The sequence below is a fragment of the Loxodonta africana genome, chromosome 9 (genome assembly GCF_030014295.1).
Source record: "Loxodonta africana isolate mLoxAfr1 chromosome 9, mLoxAfr1.hap2, whole genome shotgun sequence".
In the NCBI taxonomy this organism is placed as follows: domain Eukaryota; kingdom Metazoa; phylum Chordata; class Mammalia; order Proboscidea; family Elephantidae; genus Loxodonta; species Loxodonta africana.
In genome coordinates, this window is record NC_087350.1 from 49,193,321 (window position 1) to 49,209,219 (window position 15,899).

The 15,899-nt window shown below is 48.6% G+C and overlaps 1 protein-coding gene across 7 annotated transcripts in view; it reads right to left on the reverse strand.

Annotated features, from left to right (window-relative positions):
- Positions 1–14,190, reverse strand: part of MVB12B (multivesicular body subunit 12B) — a 181,814-nt gene extending 167,624 nt beyond the window's left edge. For 2 of the 7 annotated variants that reach the window (XM_023544912.2, XM_023544911.2), the window contains exons 1-2: positions 14,101–14,190; positions 1,148–1,270 (exon numbers count right to left, since the gene is read on the reverse strand). In XM_023544912.2, the coding sequence (XP_023400680.1) occupies positions 1,148–1,270; positions 14,101–14,175 (198 nt within the window). In that variant the 5' untranslated portion in view covers positions 14,176–14,190. Of the gene's footprint in view, positions 1–1,147; positions 1,271–4,101; positions 4,171–8,156; positions 8,330–13,006; positions 13,775–14,100 lie in introns of those variants that run through there. The other 5 variants (XM_064291427.1, XM_064291426.1, XM_064291425.1 and 2 more) reach the window with 5 other exon arrangements.
- Between the last annotated feature and the right edge of the window lie 1,709 nt (positions 14,191–15,899).

Sequence of the window (15,899 nt, forward strand, 5' to 3'; positions counted from 1 at the left end):
AGGTTGACAAACCCTGCCTTATGGCTTCTTCTGGACCATGCATCGCGTCCCTTCCACTCTGGGGATGTCAGACACTGACACCTGTAGGCACGGCTTTCTAATCACCGTGGCAGGTGTACTCTTGGTGCACATTTTCAATGAATAAGAATAAAATGTCGTCATAATAAAATGAGGAAAATAAAAGGAAGATAACCTTAGAATCTCAGAACACATGACAATATTGACCGTTAATAAAACGCTCCTAAAGTTACACAGTACTTTTTAAGCTCCACCAAAATCAGAAGTTACCTACTGAAACAAAAAAATAACCATCAGTGCTACTGAACACCACCAGTGGTGTCTGTGAAAAGGGAAGCAAGGAAAGTTCTCTGCTAATCTGTGGTGCTGTGGTCAGCCAGAGCACTGGGCTTGGGAGGAGGCCTGGTCCTGATTCACCACTCCCAAGGGCTGATGTTCTTGTTGCTTCACTTCTTGGAGCTTTGGTTTGCCTCATCAGCAAAGTGGAGATAAAGCTACTTGGCTGGGAGCTTGTAAGAGCTAAATGAGTTCAGGGGTAGGAAACTGCTTTGTAAACTATAAAGAGCAAATGCAGAGGGGTATAAAAGCCACCAGAGGTCTTTCACAGACTTGGATTCTTTTCGTAAAACATCAGAAACAGAAGTTAACTTTGGAGATCAACAAATCTAACCCCTGGTTTTTAGAGAAGATGAGAATGACCATGATAGAGGTCAGGTAACTTAGCCGTGGCCAAGGCAAGGAAACAGCCCAGACAGGCCAGAACTCAGTCAGGTCTTCTGATTCCCAAACCAGGACACTCCTCACTCCTCACTGGTGATGCTTTCCCTCCCTGGAGCCCTGGTGGCACAATGGTTAAGTGACTGGCTGCTAACTGAAAGGTTGGTGGTTTGAACCCACCCAGCAGCTCCACAGGAAAAAGACCTGGTGATCTACTCCCATAAAGATCGCAGCCTAGAAAACCCCATGGGGCAGCTCTACTCTTTTACATGGGGTTGCTACGAGTTGAAATTGACTCGACGGCACCTAACAACAACAGCAACAAAGGGAGGGAGTACATCTTACACACAGGGTTGAGAAGATCTTGTAAACAGGAGAGAAACAAAACGTACAAACTAATATCTTGACTTACTACATCATAGCCTGTCGGGGCTCTGTTCCTAGAAGCCACCACCCCCACTCCCGTGATGGGGTCCATTGATGTTTCTGGCAAGGCTTCTGAAAGGTCTTTGACTTCAGGCATGGTGGATTGGTCCTGGTTCAGAAAAGGAAAAAGAAAGCACAAAATTCAAACTTAACGTTTAAAGTGTACAAAACAAAGTCTCAAACAGAACCAGAATCTTGTGGCAAATATCCTGAGCTAAGAGCTGATCTGGCTGAAGGGATCATGACCTTCATTCCAACCTTCCCTCAGATTAAGAATTCAAATCACCTCTGGGCCCTTCTCTTTTCAAGCTAGCTTTGAAAACCAGGCTAACATAGTTAACGCGGGCTTGTCCCTGCTCTGAGGAGGTGATTTTGATTCAAACCCAAAAGCAAACTGCTCTCAACTCTACCGTACAGCTGCCTGATTTCTGAACAGTTTCCAGTAGTGTCACTGAGAATAAATCGGACACAACTAAGCCTACCAACTCCTTTCGTTTCTTTCCCTCATATTCTCTCTTTGTGGAGATATAGACCACCAAATCCACAGCCTCTACCATAACCAAGGTTAGACTATGCAGCAGGCAAGCAAGATCTTTGCAAACACAGAAGAAAGTGTTCTGGGCATGGAAACAAAGGAATAATATTCAAATCCAGCTCCATGATTTACTAGCTAGTGACTTTGAGCAAGCAATTTAACCTCCTGTAGCCTCAACTTTCTCATTTATAAAAACAGGCTGTGATATAGACACTTGCAGAGCTGTTATGAGAACTCAGAGTCAATGTAAATAAAGGGCCGGAAGCAGTCTCTGGCACACAGTAGGTACTCAAAAAAAAGCAGATGAGACTGTGAGGTTTAGAACACACGGGTCCAGTATAACTGGTCAGAAATGTGGTAAGAGCCATTCCCTACAGGCCTGGCAGAATTCTTTTGTTGTGTTTAACCCCCCTAGGTCATGTGGGCACTTACTCAAAGCTAAACACTAACAATGACCATAATTCTTGCTGGGCACTTTGGGGGAAAAGGTGGGGACTGGAATTATTATTCTATCACTGACTGCCTCTTGATGCAACCAGAGGAGACAGGTAGAATATAGAGAGCACTGGGTCTGGGCAGCTGGAGTGGCAGTGTACCAGAAAGCAAATAAAAAAGGCAACACCTTATGTAAATGATTTTAAGTACTTTTAAAAGGACAAGCAGGGAAAAAGCGCAAGTTAAATTCCACGACTTTCCGCAGCAATTAAATTCCACTGGCTTTAGGTCTGCCAGGTCTCTCAAGGCTGGTTACTGCTTCTAAAGCAAACCAAACACCCTGCCTAACTAGGCAGGCAGAAGAAATATTCTTATGTCTTACCATACAATCAGAAAAGGCAGAGGCCATTAAAAAAATGATTGTAGCCTCCTAAATAAGAACAATCACAATACTGTGTGCAAGTCACCCATGTAGTCAGCATCCCCTGGTACCGACAGAGGCTCCAGAAATGGATTTGCCAATACAAGGAAGCCAAGTCCCCGATCAGGGCTAGGAACTGCCTGGCACCAGCAGCACTATCAGCTTCTGTTTATGACAAAAGCTAAACTAAGTTATGTTTACTTGATTCTACTGAAAATAAGCTTCTAGAAGGCCAGGGCAGGGGGTAGGCTACCACCCTGTATCACTGCATCTTTTTCTATTTTCAAATTTCAGGCAGGTTTATCTACATAAAACACAGGGCTTGGTGCTTCTTGCACACAGTAGGCATTAAGTAAATATTTACTGAATGAGTATGTATACATGTCTCAAATAAAAAAAGCCTTAGAGTTAATTATCTGCATCTGCCCAATCTAAAGCAAGCACTGATCAAAAAGTATTTTCACTTGAAAAATCCCATATTATTGGTAATTGCGGCTGTTTGCAAAAATATCGGTATCTGCTGTTGGTTACCGAAATGCTTTGCAATTAGCAGCTCATTAACAAAATGTACGAATTCTGCCAGTGCTAAAATATCATGCTGTGAATTTAATAAAGAGCACGTGAGGTGGTTTTTTTTAAAAAAAGATAGTACTGCCTCTACTCCTCTCAGAAAGAAAGAAAGAAGACGAAAGCATTGGAATAAATAAGAAATATTTCATCTGCTGATAGATTCACGTCCTCGGGTCACAATATCCTCTGCGAGGTACTGACGACAATCGGCTTTTGGCTTTTTTTTTTTCTTTTGCTCTGAAGCGCACTGGTATCAACTGCAGCCGGGTAAATGCCCTCTTAAGGAATGATGCCGTTCCCAGAATGCACCAGAGAAGGCAGCCCAGCAGTAGGTTCCAAGATGGCTGCAGGCTGCCTCCCAGCTGAGGCAGACAAAGGAGCCGGCGGCCTGTGTGCAGTCAGAGCCCAGCCTCCCGGATGGGGCCATACGAGCAGAGCATTAGCACAGAGCATCACAGATGCACGTCTTTTCCTTTCCTTTTTTTCCCCCCAGTTGCCGTACCCTGGGGATCAAGGCAGCCTTTGTGAAATATAGACAAATGACTCCTCACTGTGCGGGGCTGCGGCAGGGCTCTGCTGGGGAGGAAGCACCACCACCAGCTAAGGAAGCTTTTAATGAGAAACGCCCAAGATATCCATGGCAGAGGCAATCACTCAAGGAAGCTTGCCCTGAATTACATATTTTCTGACTGCAAATTACTTTTAACAGCGTCTGTACCGTCACTTCAATTGACCTTCCTAACAAAAGGCCATTTATTAACTAGCACTCCACGTTTTCTGGACTGTGTGGAGCCTCTAGCTAAAAGGGATGGCACTGCTGAGTACGCAGTTGCCCAGGGTCACAGGCCAGGCCTCTGAGAAGGGGAAGAAGAGGCCATTAATGGGAGTCTGCAAGGGGGAGTTGAAGGGAGCAGGGCGTTTAAGATCGACATTAACCTGTCTGGCCAGAGGTGATATGGACTACAATGCCAAGGCTTACTTGCAACAACTCCAGGTTTCATCCTCAGCAACTCTTCATCCAGCATCCACTTCCATCTCAAAACCCTAACTGCACACAAAACACACTAATAAGCTTCCCTTGTGGTTGTATAGCGCTTTGCGATTCTCAGAAAGCTTTCACATGCTTCATCTCCATTGATGCTCACACCAAACCTGGGAGGGAGCTAGGTTGTGTTATCCCCATTTTATAGGAGAGAAAAGTGAGGTGCCGAGTGTTCAGACAGCATGCAGCTGGCAGACAGCAGAGCCAAATGGAACCTCTGGTGGTCTTTCCTGAGTCTGGTTCGCTTTCCATTTGGCTATGTAAAGAGAGACCAATGTCCCATCCAATCAAGAAAATAGTTTCAACACTAACTATATTTTAAAATGCCAATGCTCTTCTTCCTCTGGCCATAGCCCAATAAGTCAAGCAAAGGGGAGAAAAGTACAGAAAGATAAAAGTAACATGGGATTAATTTTCTTCGCACCTCCGTTTCAAGATTCAACATTTCCCTCATAAATAATTTACAACAATAAAAATGAGCTAAGGCCATGTTTGTATAGGACGGAGGTAAATTTAGGCCTAATGAGGGAGATCCGAGCACTGCGCAGGAGGGAATAGGTTGATCTATAGCACGGTGTGAGCAGGATCGACAGCACACAGGGGCTCCATTACCAACAGGCAGGGCCAACCTGGAGGGGGGGCAGTTTGGGAAAGCTTCTACCCTCCCAGCTGTGGCTGCAAGAAGGGCCTCAGCGAGGAAAGCCAAATATTTCCCAATATTTTCAATGACAAAATAACGGAGGGTGAGATATTTCAGAATGATAGGATTGAGCCAACTGAAACTAAATCAGTTCTCCTCAAATGCCAGGTCAAGAATGAAGGTGGTGGTGCCTGGGAGTCACGTCTGCTCTTGGGCAGGGGGAGAGTACAGTGGTGACACTGACCTTGAGCTAGTCTTCTCTTTAATCTCACAGGTCACCTGGTCCCAGTCCCCATCCTGATCTCTTCCCTGACTGCACGTCTCATTCCTATGTCTGCCCCTTCAAGGGTCCCCCACAAGGCAGGAGTGTGTGTGTGTGTGTGTGTGTGTGTGTGTGTATGCATGTACACGTGTACTGGATAAAATGGGGATGAATGGAGTGATGCATGTTTTCCAAGCCAGGAGGATTTCTTCCCAACATGCCACGCTCAATGAATACTATGTGATGACGCTGGGTGGGAGAAAGCCTGCTTCCTGCCTTTGCCGCAACGCCACAAACAGGGTGCTTCGGGGAGGCCCCAGCTCCCAGCACTGCAGCACCTCGCCGATGCTGTCATCCCAGGTTCATAGAGAAATGAACTTTAACTATAAAGCCCCTTCACAGAGACAGCACACTGCTCCCTTGTAGCTGATCAAAGAATTACTATAACAGTGTGCTTAATCCCTAAAAGTCAGCAGTGCTGGGCTTAACTGATGCTGAACATTGTTTCAGAATCAAAGGCATGCCTCCCGGCCCCAGTCTGGGAGAAAGCTAAGCTACTGTATCACAGTTGAAAACTCAAGGGAACTTTGATATCATCTCTGTTTAATTTCCACAGCCCTTGTGAGCCTGGGGTTTATCTCGTTTTATCAACTCCCATACTGAAATCAAAACCCAGCTAACAAAACTCAGGCCTCTCTCCACTGAGGCCCTTTACAGCAGCGGGGTGTGGGCTGAGGAGTTTAAAGTGCTTTCAGGGGCAACAACGGCAGGGGGCCAGGGGGCGCTGTCTTCAAAGGATGTGGAGCAGGCAGGGAAAACCGCAGATAGGCCTCCCTGCTGAGGCAAGGAAGGCAGACTCAGAAGTGGCGCCAGGCGCTGCCAACCAGGGCTGAAGGCATGCCTCATACACAACTTTTGTGAAGAGTGATTTCAAAGTACTAAGGGGGGCTGGTTAAATTGGACACTATAATTGAAATGACAAAACCAGTGGGTTAATTAAGTCCCTACAGAAGAACGAACTTGCAATCAGCTTGTTTGAAATCCAAAGTCAAGGGCACAAAACACATAAACTGTCTGCCCACTTCTATCAGCTTATGGGGCTGGGGAAGGGAATAAATATTTCATTCGTTGTGGGAAATAGCTCAAGAGCAGGGTCACCACTGGGAATGGCTGTCCCCTAGTAAAAGCTGCTGCTTCAGCTGTCCTGGGGCAGTTTCTTGCCAGTTTCCCAGGGGCAGCGATGGCCTACAGGAACCCATGCCCCCTCTGGTACCCCACGATTACTGATACCTTTCTGCTGACAAATTGCAAGCAAAGGACAGGACACTGCCCCATCCCCATAGGAGGGAGCCTGTGGCCAGGCTTCACCAATACACACCCCAGCCCATACACACAAACCGGGCCACCTCCATCAGCAAAGGCCCAGAGACCTACCTCCTCAGGTGGCAGTGAGCTGAGGGCAGGATCCATGCAGCACCACTGCAAATAGCCAGTCGGCTCTTGGGCCACTGTGGGGGACAGTGGCACAGGCTGCAAGATGTCTACTCTGGAACCTCAGAAAAGCATCCTGGTGCCTCCTGCACATTGGTCTACATAGATCCTTTTGAGAACTGATTTAGTTTCAGGCTGGCTCAATCCTATCATTCTGAAAAATCTCAGCCTCCATCATTTTGTCATTCAAAATATTGGGGCAATATTTGACTTTCTTCATTGAGACCCTCCTTGCAGCCACAGTCAGAAGGGTAGAAGCTTTCCCAAATTGGTGACCAGTCAGAAGTCAAATCCATCTGACAAATGCTCTTGGGTGTGGTCAGGTGGCATCAGGCCACAGACTGCTGGCAGGGCCACTAAGATGTTAGGGAACTAAAGCAAATATTTTTCTAAGCTCTTGTAGATCACAAAGAATTTTCCGGCTAGGAAACTAACAGTGGCAAGCATTTCCTTTTCCCCCAGTAAAGGTCTGTTTCTCCTAATAGAAGAATCTGGTGTAATACTGCACCAAATCAGTCCGACCTATGCTTAGATTTATATTAACCTTTTCATTACCAAACATAAATTTTTCCATAGGCTAGGTGAGGCAGGCCTAGGGTTCAGGTTGCTGCAGCCTGTACAGTGTAATGCCAGATCTTGGAATTCACCCTCCAAAAATAAATCTGGGATCAAATTCTACAGCGCTGCCTTGGCCAAAGACCTGCGCCTTACTGACCTGAGTCTGTACAAACCAGGGAAACTCACAGAAGGGAAGCCCATTCTCTAGTACATGAGTAAACCCCACCCAGGCTTGTCCCATGATTACTGCAACTGAGGGCCATCAGGCCTTGCCTGGCTATGCTATGTTGTTCCCTGGAGAGTAGGAAAAAGGAAGTCCCCATCAGAAGGCAAGTGCCACATCTGGGGCCAAGATGCCCCAAGGGTGTTCAGTGACATAAAATGAGTCACACCCTTGCCCTGATGGGCACAGATCCTACAGAGGAAACATGCCCCTCTCCTCCCTGGAGGGGAGATGAGAGGGTAGAGGTGGTTAGAAGCTGGCGAAATGGACATGAAAAGAGAGAGTGGAGGGAGGGAGTGGGCTGTCTCATTAGGGGTAGAGCAATTGGGAGTATGTAGCAAGGTGTATATAAGTTTTTGCGTGAGAGACTGACTTGATTTGTAAACTTTCACTTAAAGCACAATAAAAATTAAAAAAAAAAAATGCCCCTATGTCATCTAAACATCATGGGCCCATAGTCCAGAATCATCAGAACACCCTTACTTCAGACCTGGCTTCAGGCCAGCCAGGCATGGCCTGCTATCACTACCACCACCACTGGCCCCCTGACTTTTACATGTGTCTTGAAAGTTTATTTTCTTACGTTTGGTCATCCAGTCATTCCACCTGTATCCTGATGACTTCCAAAATACCTCCAGAGCCCTGAAACTCAGAAGAATACATCTAGTGCCATGTTCCATTAATACCCCAAACTCAGCTGACCTTGCCATCGCAGTACCTAAGAGGCCCTGGCACAAAACAGTTGGTTAACAAATGTTTATGGAAAGCCTCTGTGCTACGTATTGAGGGCACAGCAATGATGAGACAGAAAGTCTTACATTCCGGAGTCGTAATTCTCAAGCCTTAGCATGTGTAACAGTCCCCTGGTGAGTTAGAGATTCCTGAATTCCACCTCCAGAAACACTGATTTGATAGGTCCGGGTAGGGCCGGAGAAATTGCACTGTGGAACTGGCTGGTCCACAGTCCAAACTTTGAGTACCTGACAGGAAAAAAAAAAAAAAAAAAAATCCACTGCTGTCAAGCTGATTCTGACTCATGGCGACCCCATGTATTACAGAGTAGAACTGCTCCATAGGGTTTTCTCGGCTATAATCTAAGGTACTCATTAAAAGTGAATGAATGAATGAACCTGAAGGTAATCTCCCATGTAGAAGAATTGCAGGGAAGCCAAATGGCCTGGAGGGGGGAGGAAAAGTTCTGGAATCAGAAAGACGTAGGTTCCAATTTCAGCTGCACTATTCACTTTGTGGGTGCCTAAACTGGTCATTTAACCTCTCAGAGTCTCACTGGCGAAACCAGAATATTTATCCTGCAGGTATAGGGAGGATGGAAAGCAACAGTGTCTTGCAGGTGGTAATCGTGCTAATAATCATTAGCTATTAAGGAAACAAATCCTAATCATAGGCTGCAGACCTGAAAAAGGGAGTTATTAAAGATGTTTTTTCTTCCAAGAAGAGTTTCGTACATGGTAGACTTTTAACAATCATTTACTGCATCAATCAAATCCATGTAAGCCAAAGCACTAGCCTCAGAATGAGTCTCCCAATCCCCCCATCTGCACGTCACAGGTCAACAAAAAGCACCCAATTCCTCCCCTATAGTCACCTGCCTCACCATTTAAAACCTTGGTCTCATTTCCATTCCCCCCAAATCTTACCCAGTTGCCCAGCCAGACAGGTTGCTCTCACTCAGAATCCTGGTATTGTCCATGTGTGTGGTCTTAGCACACTTGTATATGCACATACACACACGTACATACAGCCTCGCCTCTCAGAAAAATTATAACACACTTTCCCTAGCAGGATATAAGTTCTTCATAGGTTTTATGCCCACCACAGTACCTAGCTCAGTGGGTACTCAATAAACAGATGATATTAGATAGATGGATGGATGGGTGGATGGATGGGCAAATCAATCAAGTTCCTATCATCCTCTCAAAAATGCCTGTGTTTTATTGGATTAGGGAAGGCATATAAAGCAGCAGGGCAACAATGATAACACACCTGTCAGGCCCCTTCCAGTGAGAGCCCCACAACCCTAGGAATGAGCGATCTATAGCAGAACACAGGCAGCTCTGCTGCGCTTCCAGCAGTTCCAGAAGTGGGTTTGATTCTGTTCAACTGGGCTGGATGAGGGCCTGGTGTGGGCCAGTGGATCTCCAGGCTGGCTCCACAGAAGAATCCCCTGGGAGCTTTTAAAAATTATAGCTGCCCCATTCCCAGCCCCTCAGGTTCTGCTTTAATTGGTCTGGGTTGCCGATGAGACTGGATAATACACAGCCAAAGTTAAGTGTCACTGTGCTGGGTGATACATCAACAAATAAGACATTGCTCTCGTCCCCTTCCTCTCCCGAGGCACAAGCTAGAGGAAATATCCTAAAAGAATGGGACTACAAATGAGAGAGCAATTCCCTCTGCCTGGGGAGTCAGGGGAAACCCTGGTGGCATAGTGGTTAAGAGCTATGGCTGCTAACCAACAGGTCGGCAGCTTGAATCCACCAGGTGCTCCTTGGAAACTCTATGGGGCAGTTCTACTCTGTCCTATAGGGTGGCTATCAGAATCGGCTCGATGGCAACAGGTTGTTTTTTTTTAGTTTTGGGGAGTCAGGGAGATGTGAGAGGAGAGGAGAGACTCAAGCTGGCCTCCCTGTAAGACAGAGGTGAGGAGTGGGGAAGGTACTGCCAACAGAAGATACAGCATTAACAAAGGCACGAGAAACCAAAAAACCCAAACCTGTTGCCATGGAGCTGATTCCTACTCATAGCGACCCTGCAGGACAGAGTAGAACTGCCCCATGGGGTTTCCAAGGAGCAGTTGGTAGATTTGAACTGCTGACCTTTTGATTAGCAGTCAAGCTCTTAACCACTGAGCCACCAGGGCTCCAACGAAGGCACAGTGGTGTGAAAAAACACGGACTGTTTGGGAACTATGCATAGCAGATGGGCTCTTAAACAAGTTATGAAATGTTTAAGCACGCAAACAAACTAAACAACAACAAAATTCCTCTGTAGTTCTCTATTTCTGAGGTCTAAGCAATGATGTCTACTATAGAAGGGGTACACTAGGGGTCTGAAGGAAGCAATTCCTGGGTTTTCTGTTCGTAATTCCTCTCCTGTAGCTAAACACCTTATCAAACCACCCCACTTCCTTCAGGACCCCATGGGGCCTCCTTATGCTATTACTAGTTCAGTGGGAGGAGTGGACAAAAAGTAGAGGAATGAAAAGGACACAAACTTTGGAGTCAGAGGGATTCAAGCTTGAATCCCAGTTCTGACATGAATTTATAGCTGTGTGACCCCCTAAGCAAGTTAACCAAACTGGGCCTAAGTTTCCAACACTATAAAATTAGAATGATGGATAAAAATATTTTCTCTACAGGGTTGTAATGTATATAAAGCATCTTGAACTGTGGCTCTCAAATTTCAGTACGTGTAAGTACAACTCAAGGTGCTTGTTAAAAATGGAAATTCCATGACCACTTCCCCAGAGATTCTGTTCAATAAGGTCTCAGTATGAGGCCCCGGAATCTGCATTTTAATAAACACCCCAGGCATATTTAGATCATTAAGGACTCACTTATTTCTCTCTTCTAAAGGATCAGGGGATAATTTTTTGAACATTCTGCTCTGCAGACCAGTATCTGAGAAAAAAAGAATTTTATATACATACGTACATATATATACATACATGCATATATATATGTATGTGTGTATATACATGTATATATGTAGACAGGGAGAGCATGCACATGAGAAAGAGAACTTGTGCTGATTCTAGCCACAAACTCAACAAAATGGCCCTCCAATCATCAGGGAAGCATGAGCTACGAAGTTCTTGTATGTGACCCCGGTGCTCCAGGCCCACAGGCCTCTCACATTTCAGCCTGGACAAGCTCTGCATCTCGCCAGACTGTGTCAAGTAAACCAAACACATGCCCACAGGATGTCCCCAACAAGGGATGTAATGTCAAGTACACCCCACAGTAGCTCTGCCTCCCAAGCAGCTGGAGAGGAGATCTGACGCAGGCAACCCCACTGCAAACAGCACAGACAGCGCAGGAAAACCACAATCCCCAAGAGCAGCCCGGCGAGCAGAAAGCCAAGAAAAGCCAGTGGGACTAGTGAAATGATGGCCAGGGAGGGCCTCAGAGAGAGAGAATAGCCTAGGCAAAGGCAGTTCATTCAAGGAACCCTGGCCTCCCCTTCCACAACCTAACTAGCAAAGGAGATTCTGCTCACTCAACTGCAGCCAACTAAATAGTGTTCTCAGACCAACCACATCCAGCCATGTAGCCATTTATTATCTTCATCATCATAATAGCACCTTTGACACTTCTCATGCTTTACTCCAACACCATCATTACTTTCCAGGGTGGCAAGGATGTTGCCCTTTGAGCAGGAAGTCTTGAATACTTTCAGCCTGCTAAGGCAGAGGCATCTATATCACCTGGATTCTGATCCCACCAGAAGCAGATATACCATGAAGCTAACTGATGGAGCTTAAACTTTAGGGCCCCTCCCTTGTATGTGCCCCTTTCAAGGCCCTAGGAAAGGCTTCAACAATGTGTTCACGTGGTTTTGTAAATTGTACAAAAGTATGATACTCTTTTTTCCTAAAGCCACTCCCCAAATTGTGCAAGTGTCAGACCCACAAAACCAGAATCTGCTGCTGGATCCCACTTAATTCAGTGAGGACCCATACCCCTGACAGTAACAAATGCAGTCACACACATCATCTCATTCAGCCTTTCCAGCTACCTTATGGGGTCGGTTTTATTCTTAAGCCACTTTTACAAATAAGGAAGTGGGGGTTCAGAAAGGTTCCACAAGGTTCCATGACTTGCCCAGGGTTACCTGGGTTCTAGGAGGTAGACGGATACTCAAATCCGAGCCCCTGAATCCAACCCCGCTGTTCTTTCTACTATATCACCACGTCCTAGTTGCTCTAACAAGAGCTAAATAATAACCACAAACAGAAAAGCACTAAAAAAAAAAAAAAAAAAAAGAAGCCACTCTTCTAATTGAATCAGTCAACAAACCCTTAACAATAAGTGCTAACTTTTACTGACCACTTGGCATTTGGCAGGCACTGAGCTAAGCACTTTTCTTGCAATATTTCGTTTACTTCTCCCTACAATTCTATGAGATAGATACTATTATTAGCCTCACTTTACAGATGAGGAAACTGAGGTTCAGAAAAGTTAATTAATTTTCCAAGAGCACACAGTAATAAAAAAGCCTGGCCTTAAGCTGAGGTCTAATTCTAAAACCCTTGCACTAAACTTTGGTGCAATATTCCAACTAGAAGTGGGGAAAGTCCATCAGCTGGATGGAGGCAGGACAGGGAAAATACCTTGATGGTAAATCAGGAATGTGGCCTAAAGGCTTTGAATAAGTAAGCTAGAAAGAAGGAATGAAAGAATGAAGAGAAGGTGCTTCTAGGTCCACATGAATCAGTAATTGCCATGCCAACCACTTCATATGGATCTTGGTGCCCAGGCCTCAGCAAAGGCCCCATTTAAATATTCTGACCGTGGCACAAGATTTCAAAATACCCCACATGATTTCCAATGAACAAGAGGGGTGTCACCCATCTCTTGTAACTAAAGCTTCCAAACATATTGCATTTTTCAGTTACTCTAGTCTTCCACAGAGATTATCTACTAACTTTTCTAAGGCTTCTCTGGTGCAGCTGATAAGATTTCCCAGCCCAGTTAATATGAGATGAGATCCAGCCAGCTGTCATGAAATGTACAATGAGATTACATTGAGAAGGAACCACCAGAGACAAAGGCCCCTAAAGACAAGCTGGCCTGCTGTCTGCTTCTGTGGCAGGAATCTGAGTGGGCTCTGGTCCTGGAGTGGGGGCGGGGAGTAGAGAAGGGGCAACAGCCATTTGCCCTCCTGTGGTCTTCCTCTGCTGCAAAGGCTGTTGGGGGAAGGGAACAGAAGAGTCACATCTTAAATAGTAAGACTGGTAATTTGGGAACAACTGTGTGTTGGTAACAAAGATGCTCTTGGCTCTACCTTTTTCACCTGTGCCTATTTCTGAGGGTTTGCTGTGGGGACCCTGCCATTCTGTCCCCTTGCTCTATGCCATAGCTCCTGTTCCTGTCCCTTGTGCCTCATTTGTACTGGAGTCACTATGGGGTGTTCATCAACAGCTCACCATCCTTCCTGGGTGGATACTTTGGGACTCGGGTGCCCAGGCCAGGCATCTCACAGGTGCCCTAGAGTTTGGGTGTCTTCTCTGCTGTGCCCAGGTCACAGAAGCGGCAGCACCCCAGATGATGCCCTAGGGTCAGGTGCACGCTCCTATACGCCCACGTGATCACAGAGAGCTAGACCCCAGGCAAGGTCGGTCAAACAACTGCCCCTCAGTCTGCGGCCAGGTGGCCACGGTGGCCTAGGCACAGGTGGGCCCCCTCACCACTCACACAGGCGGGGGTGGCTTTCAGAGGCCCCTCACCCGCCCAGGCACTGGGGGTGGTGCTTGCACGCGGTCCCCGAGCTCCCTCTCGCCTGCCTGCTGCAAGGCCAAGCCCGGGGCCGGGAACCCGCGGCGCGCCCAGGGCCTGGCAGAGGCCGCCCGGGCCTGTCCCCGCGGCGGACCGGGCACGGAGCCCGCAGGCCTCGGCGCGGCCCGGCTCCTCCCGTCCGCCCGCCCCTCGGCCCGGGGCCCGCGCCCGCCCGCTCGCCGGGACAGCAGGGCCGGCTCGGCCGAGCCTCCGCGGCGCCCGGCGCTCCCGGGCCTCACTTAACTGTTCCCCGCTGGGGCGGCGGCGGCTGCGGCTGCGGCGGGTCTCGGCTCCGTCTCACGCAGAAGCAGCTTCTCATCGCCCGGGCGGCGTGGGAGGGGCCGGGCCCGGGGCCCAGGCGGCGGGAGCCGGCGCCGCAGCTCGAGCGCGAGCCTCACCGGGGAGCGGCGGCGGCGGCGGCGGCAGCGGCGGCGGCAACGGGAGGGGCTGGGCGCGGCCTGGCGGCGGCGGCGCTAATAGCGGCAGCAGCTCCCTCCACGGGCCGCGGTGGCGACGGCGGACCGGGCTCCCGGCCTCCAGGCTCTGGCTCCAGGGGAGGCGCGCGGCGCCTGGGCGAAGCGGGAGGAGGGAGCGGGAAGCCCCCGAGTCCGGAGCCCGCGCCGCCGCCGGGGCCGGCACCCCGCCTCCCCCTCTCCGGCCTCACTCACAGCCCAACCCGTTAGCCCCTAGCAGGGCCCCGGCTCACCAAGGGAGTCTCCAGAGCCTCGGCGCCGCCGGCCGGACCTCAACAAGCCTGCACGTGTGCCCCAGCCCAGCCTCTGAGCCCCGATGCTCCAGGCCTCTTGGAGCCCTGGGCATCCATTATCCCCCTCCCTCAAGTTGGTCTCCTCCAGAAACCCCCAGCCCACTCAGCTCTCCAAGGCCTCACTGTACCCTAGACCAGACCCTCAGCTCGGCCTCATATCCCTGGAAGCCCCAAGGCCTCTTCTCTTGAAGCCTTGGGCAGTCATTACGCACAAACACACACCACAAGTTGGCTACTTCCAGGGATCCCCCCCGCCAGCCCATCCAGCCCTCCTAGGCTTTATTGAACCCTAGGTCAATCCTTCATCTCAGCCCACTCCAGCTCCAGAGACCCTCACAGACCCTGCCGACCTAACACAGTTAAGCCAGGACCTAGCCCCGTCTGTTAATCCCAGGGCTCACCAGCCTCTCAAACTGACCCCAATCTTAAAGCAATTTCTCTGCCTCTCCTTTTGCTGAGCTGCTCCCCTTTTGCAGAGGCCTGGAGCTGCGGTTATGTGGCTGGCCTCAGGGGAAAACTCCCCCTACCCCACCCCACTCCCCACCTGCATCCCTATCCCCCATCACCCCATTCCTGCCCTCCCTTTTTGGTCAAGTGGATTCCAACTCATAGCGACCCTAAAGGACAGGGTAGAACTGCCCCACAGGGTTTCCAAGGAGCAGCTGATGGATTTGAACTGCCGACATTTTGGTTAGCAGCCGAGCTTTTAACCACTGTGCAACCAGGCCTCAGAGAAGTATCTAGGAAATCCACCCTGGAATGCCTGGGGAGAGAGAGATGAGCAAGGGGAGAAACTGGAGCTTGGTGAGGGGGTAGTCGACAACTTGACCTCTTTGACTCTCAGCTAGAGTGGCCAGTAGAAAACGCTCTGCAGCCTTAATCAAATATATGCCCTATACTGGCCAGCAAGACATCCGCAAAGCCAAGTAAATGTGCCTGTTGAAAGGACCCTGGCCAGAAGGACCATGCAAGACTGGTCGGCATCAATGTGCAGATTGTCTCAGTCATCTAGTGCTACTGTAACAGATATACCACAAGTGGATGGCTTTAACAAAGAGAAATTTATCTCCTCACAGTCTAGCAGGCTAGAAGTCCAAATTTTGGGCGTCAGCTCTAGGGGAAAGCTTTCTCTATCTGTCGGCTTTGGAGGAAGGTCCTTCTCGTCAATCTTCCCTTGGACTAGGAGCTTCTTTGTGCAGGAACCCTGGGTCCAAAGGACGCCCTCTGTTCTGGGTGCTTCTTTCCTGGTGGTATGAGGTCCCCCACTCTCTGCTTGC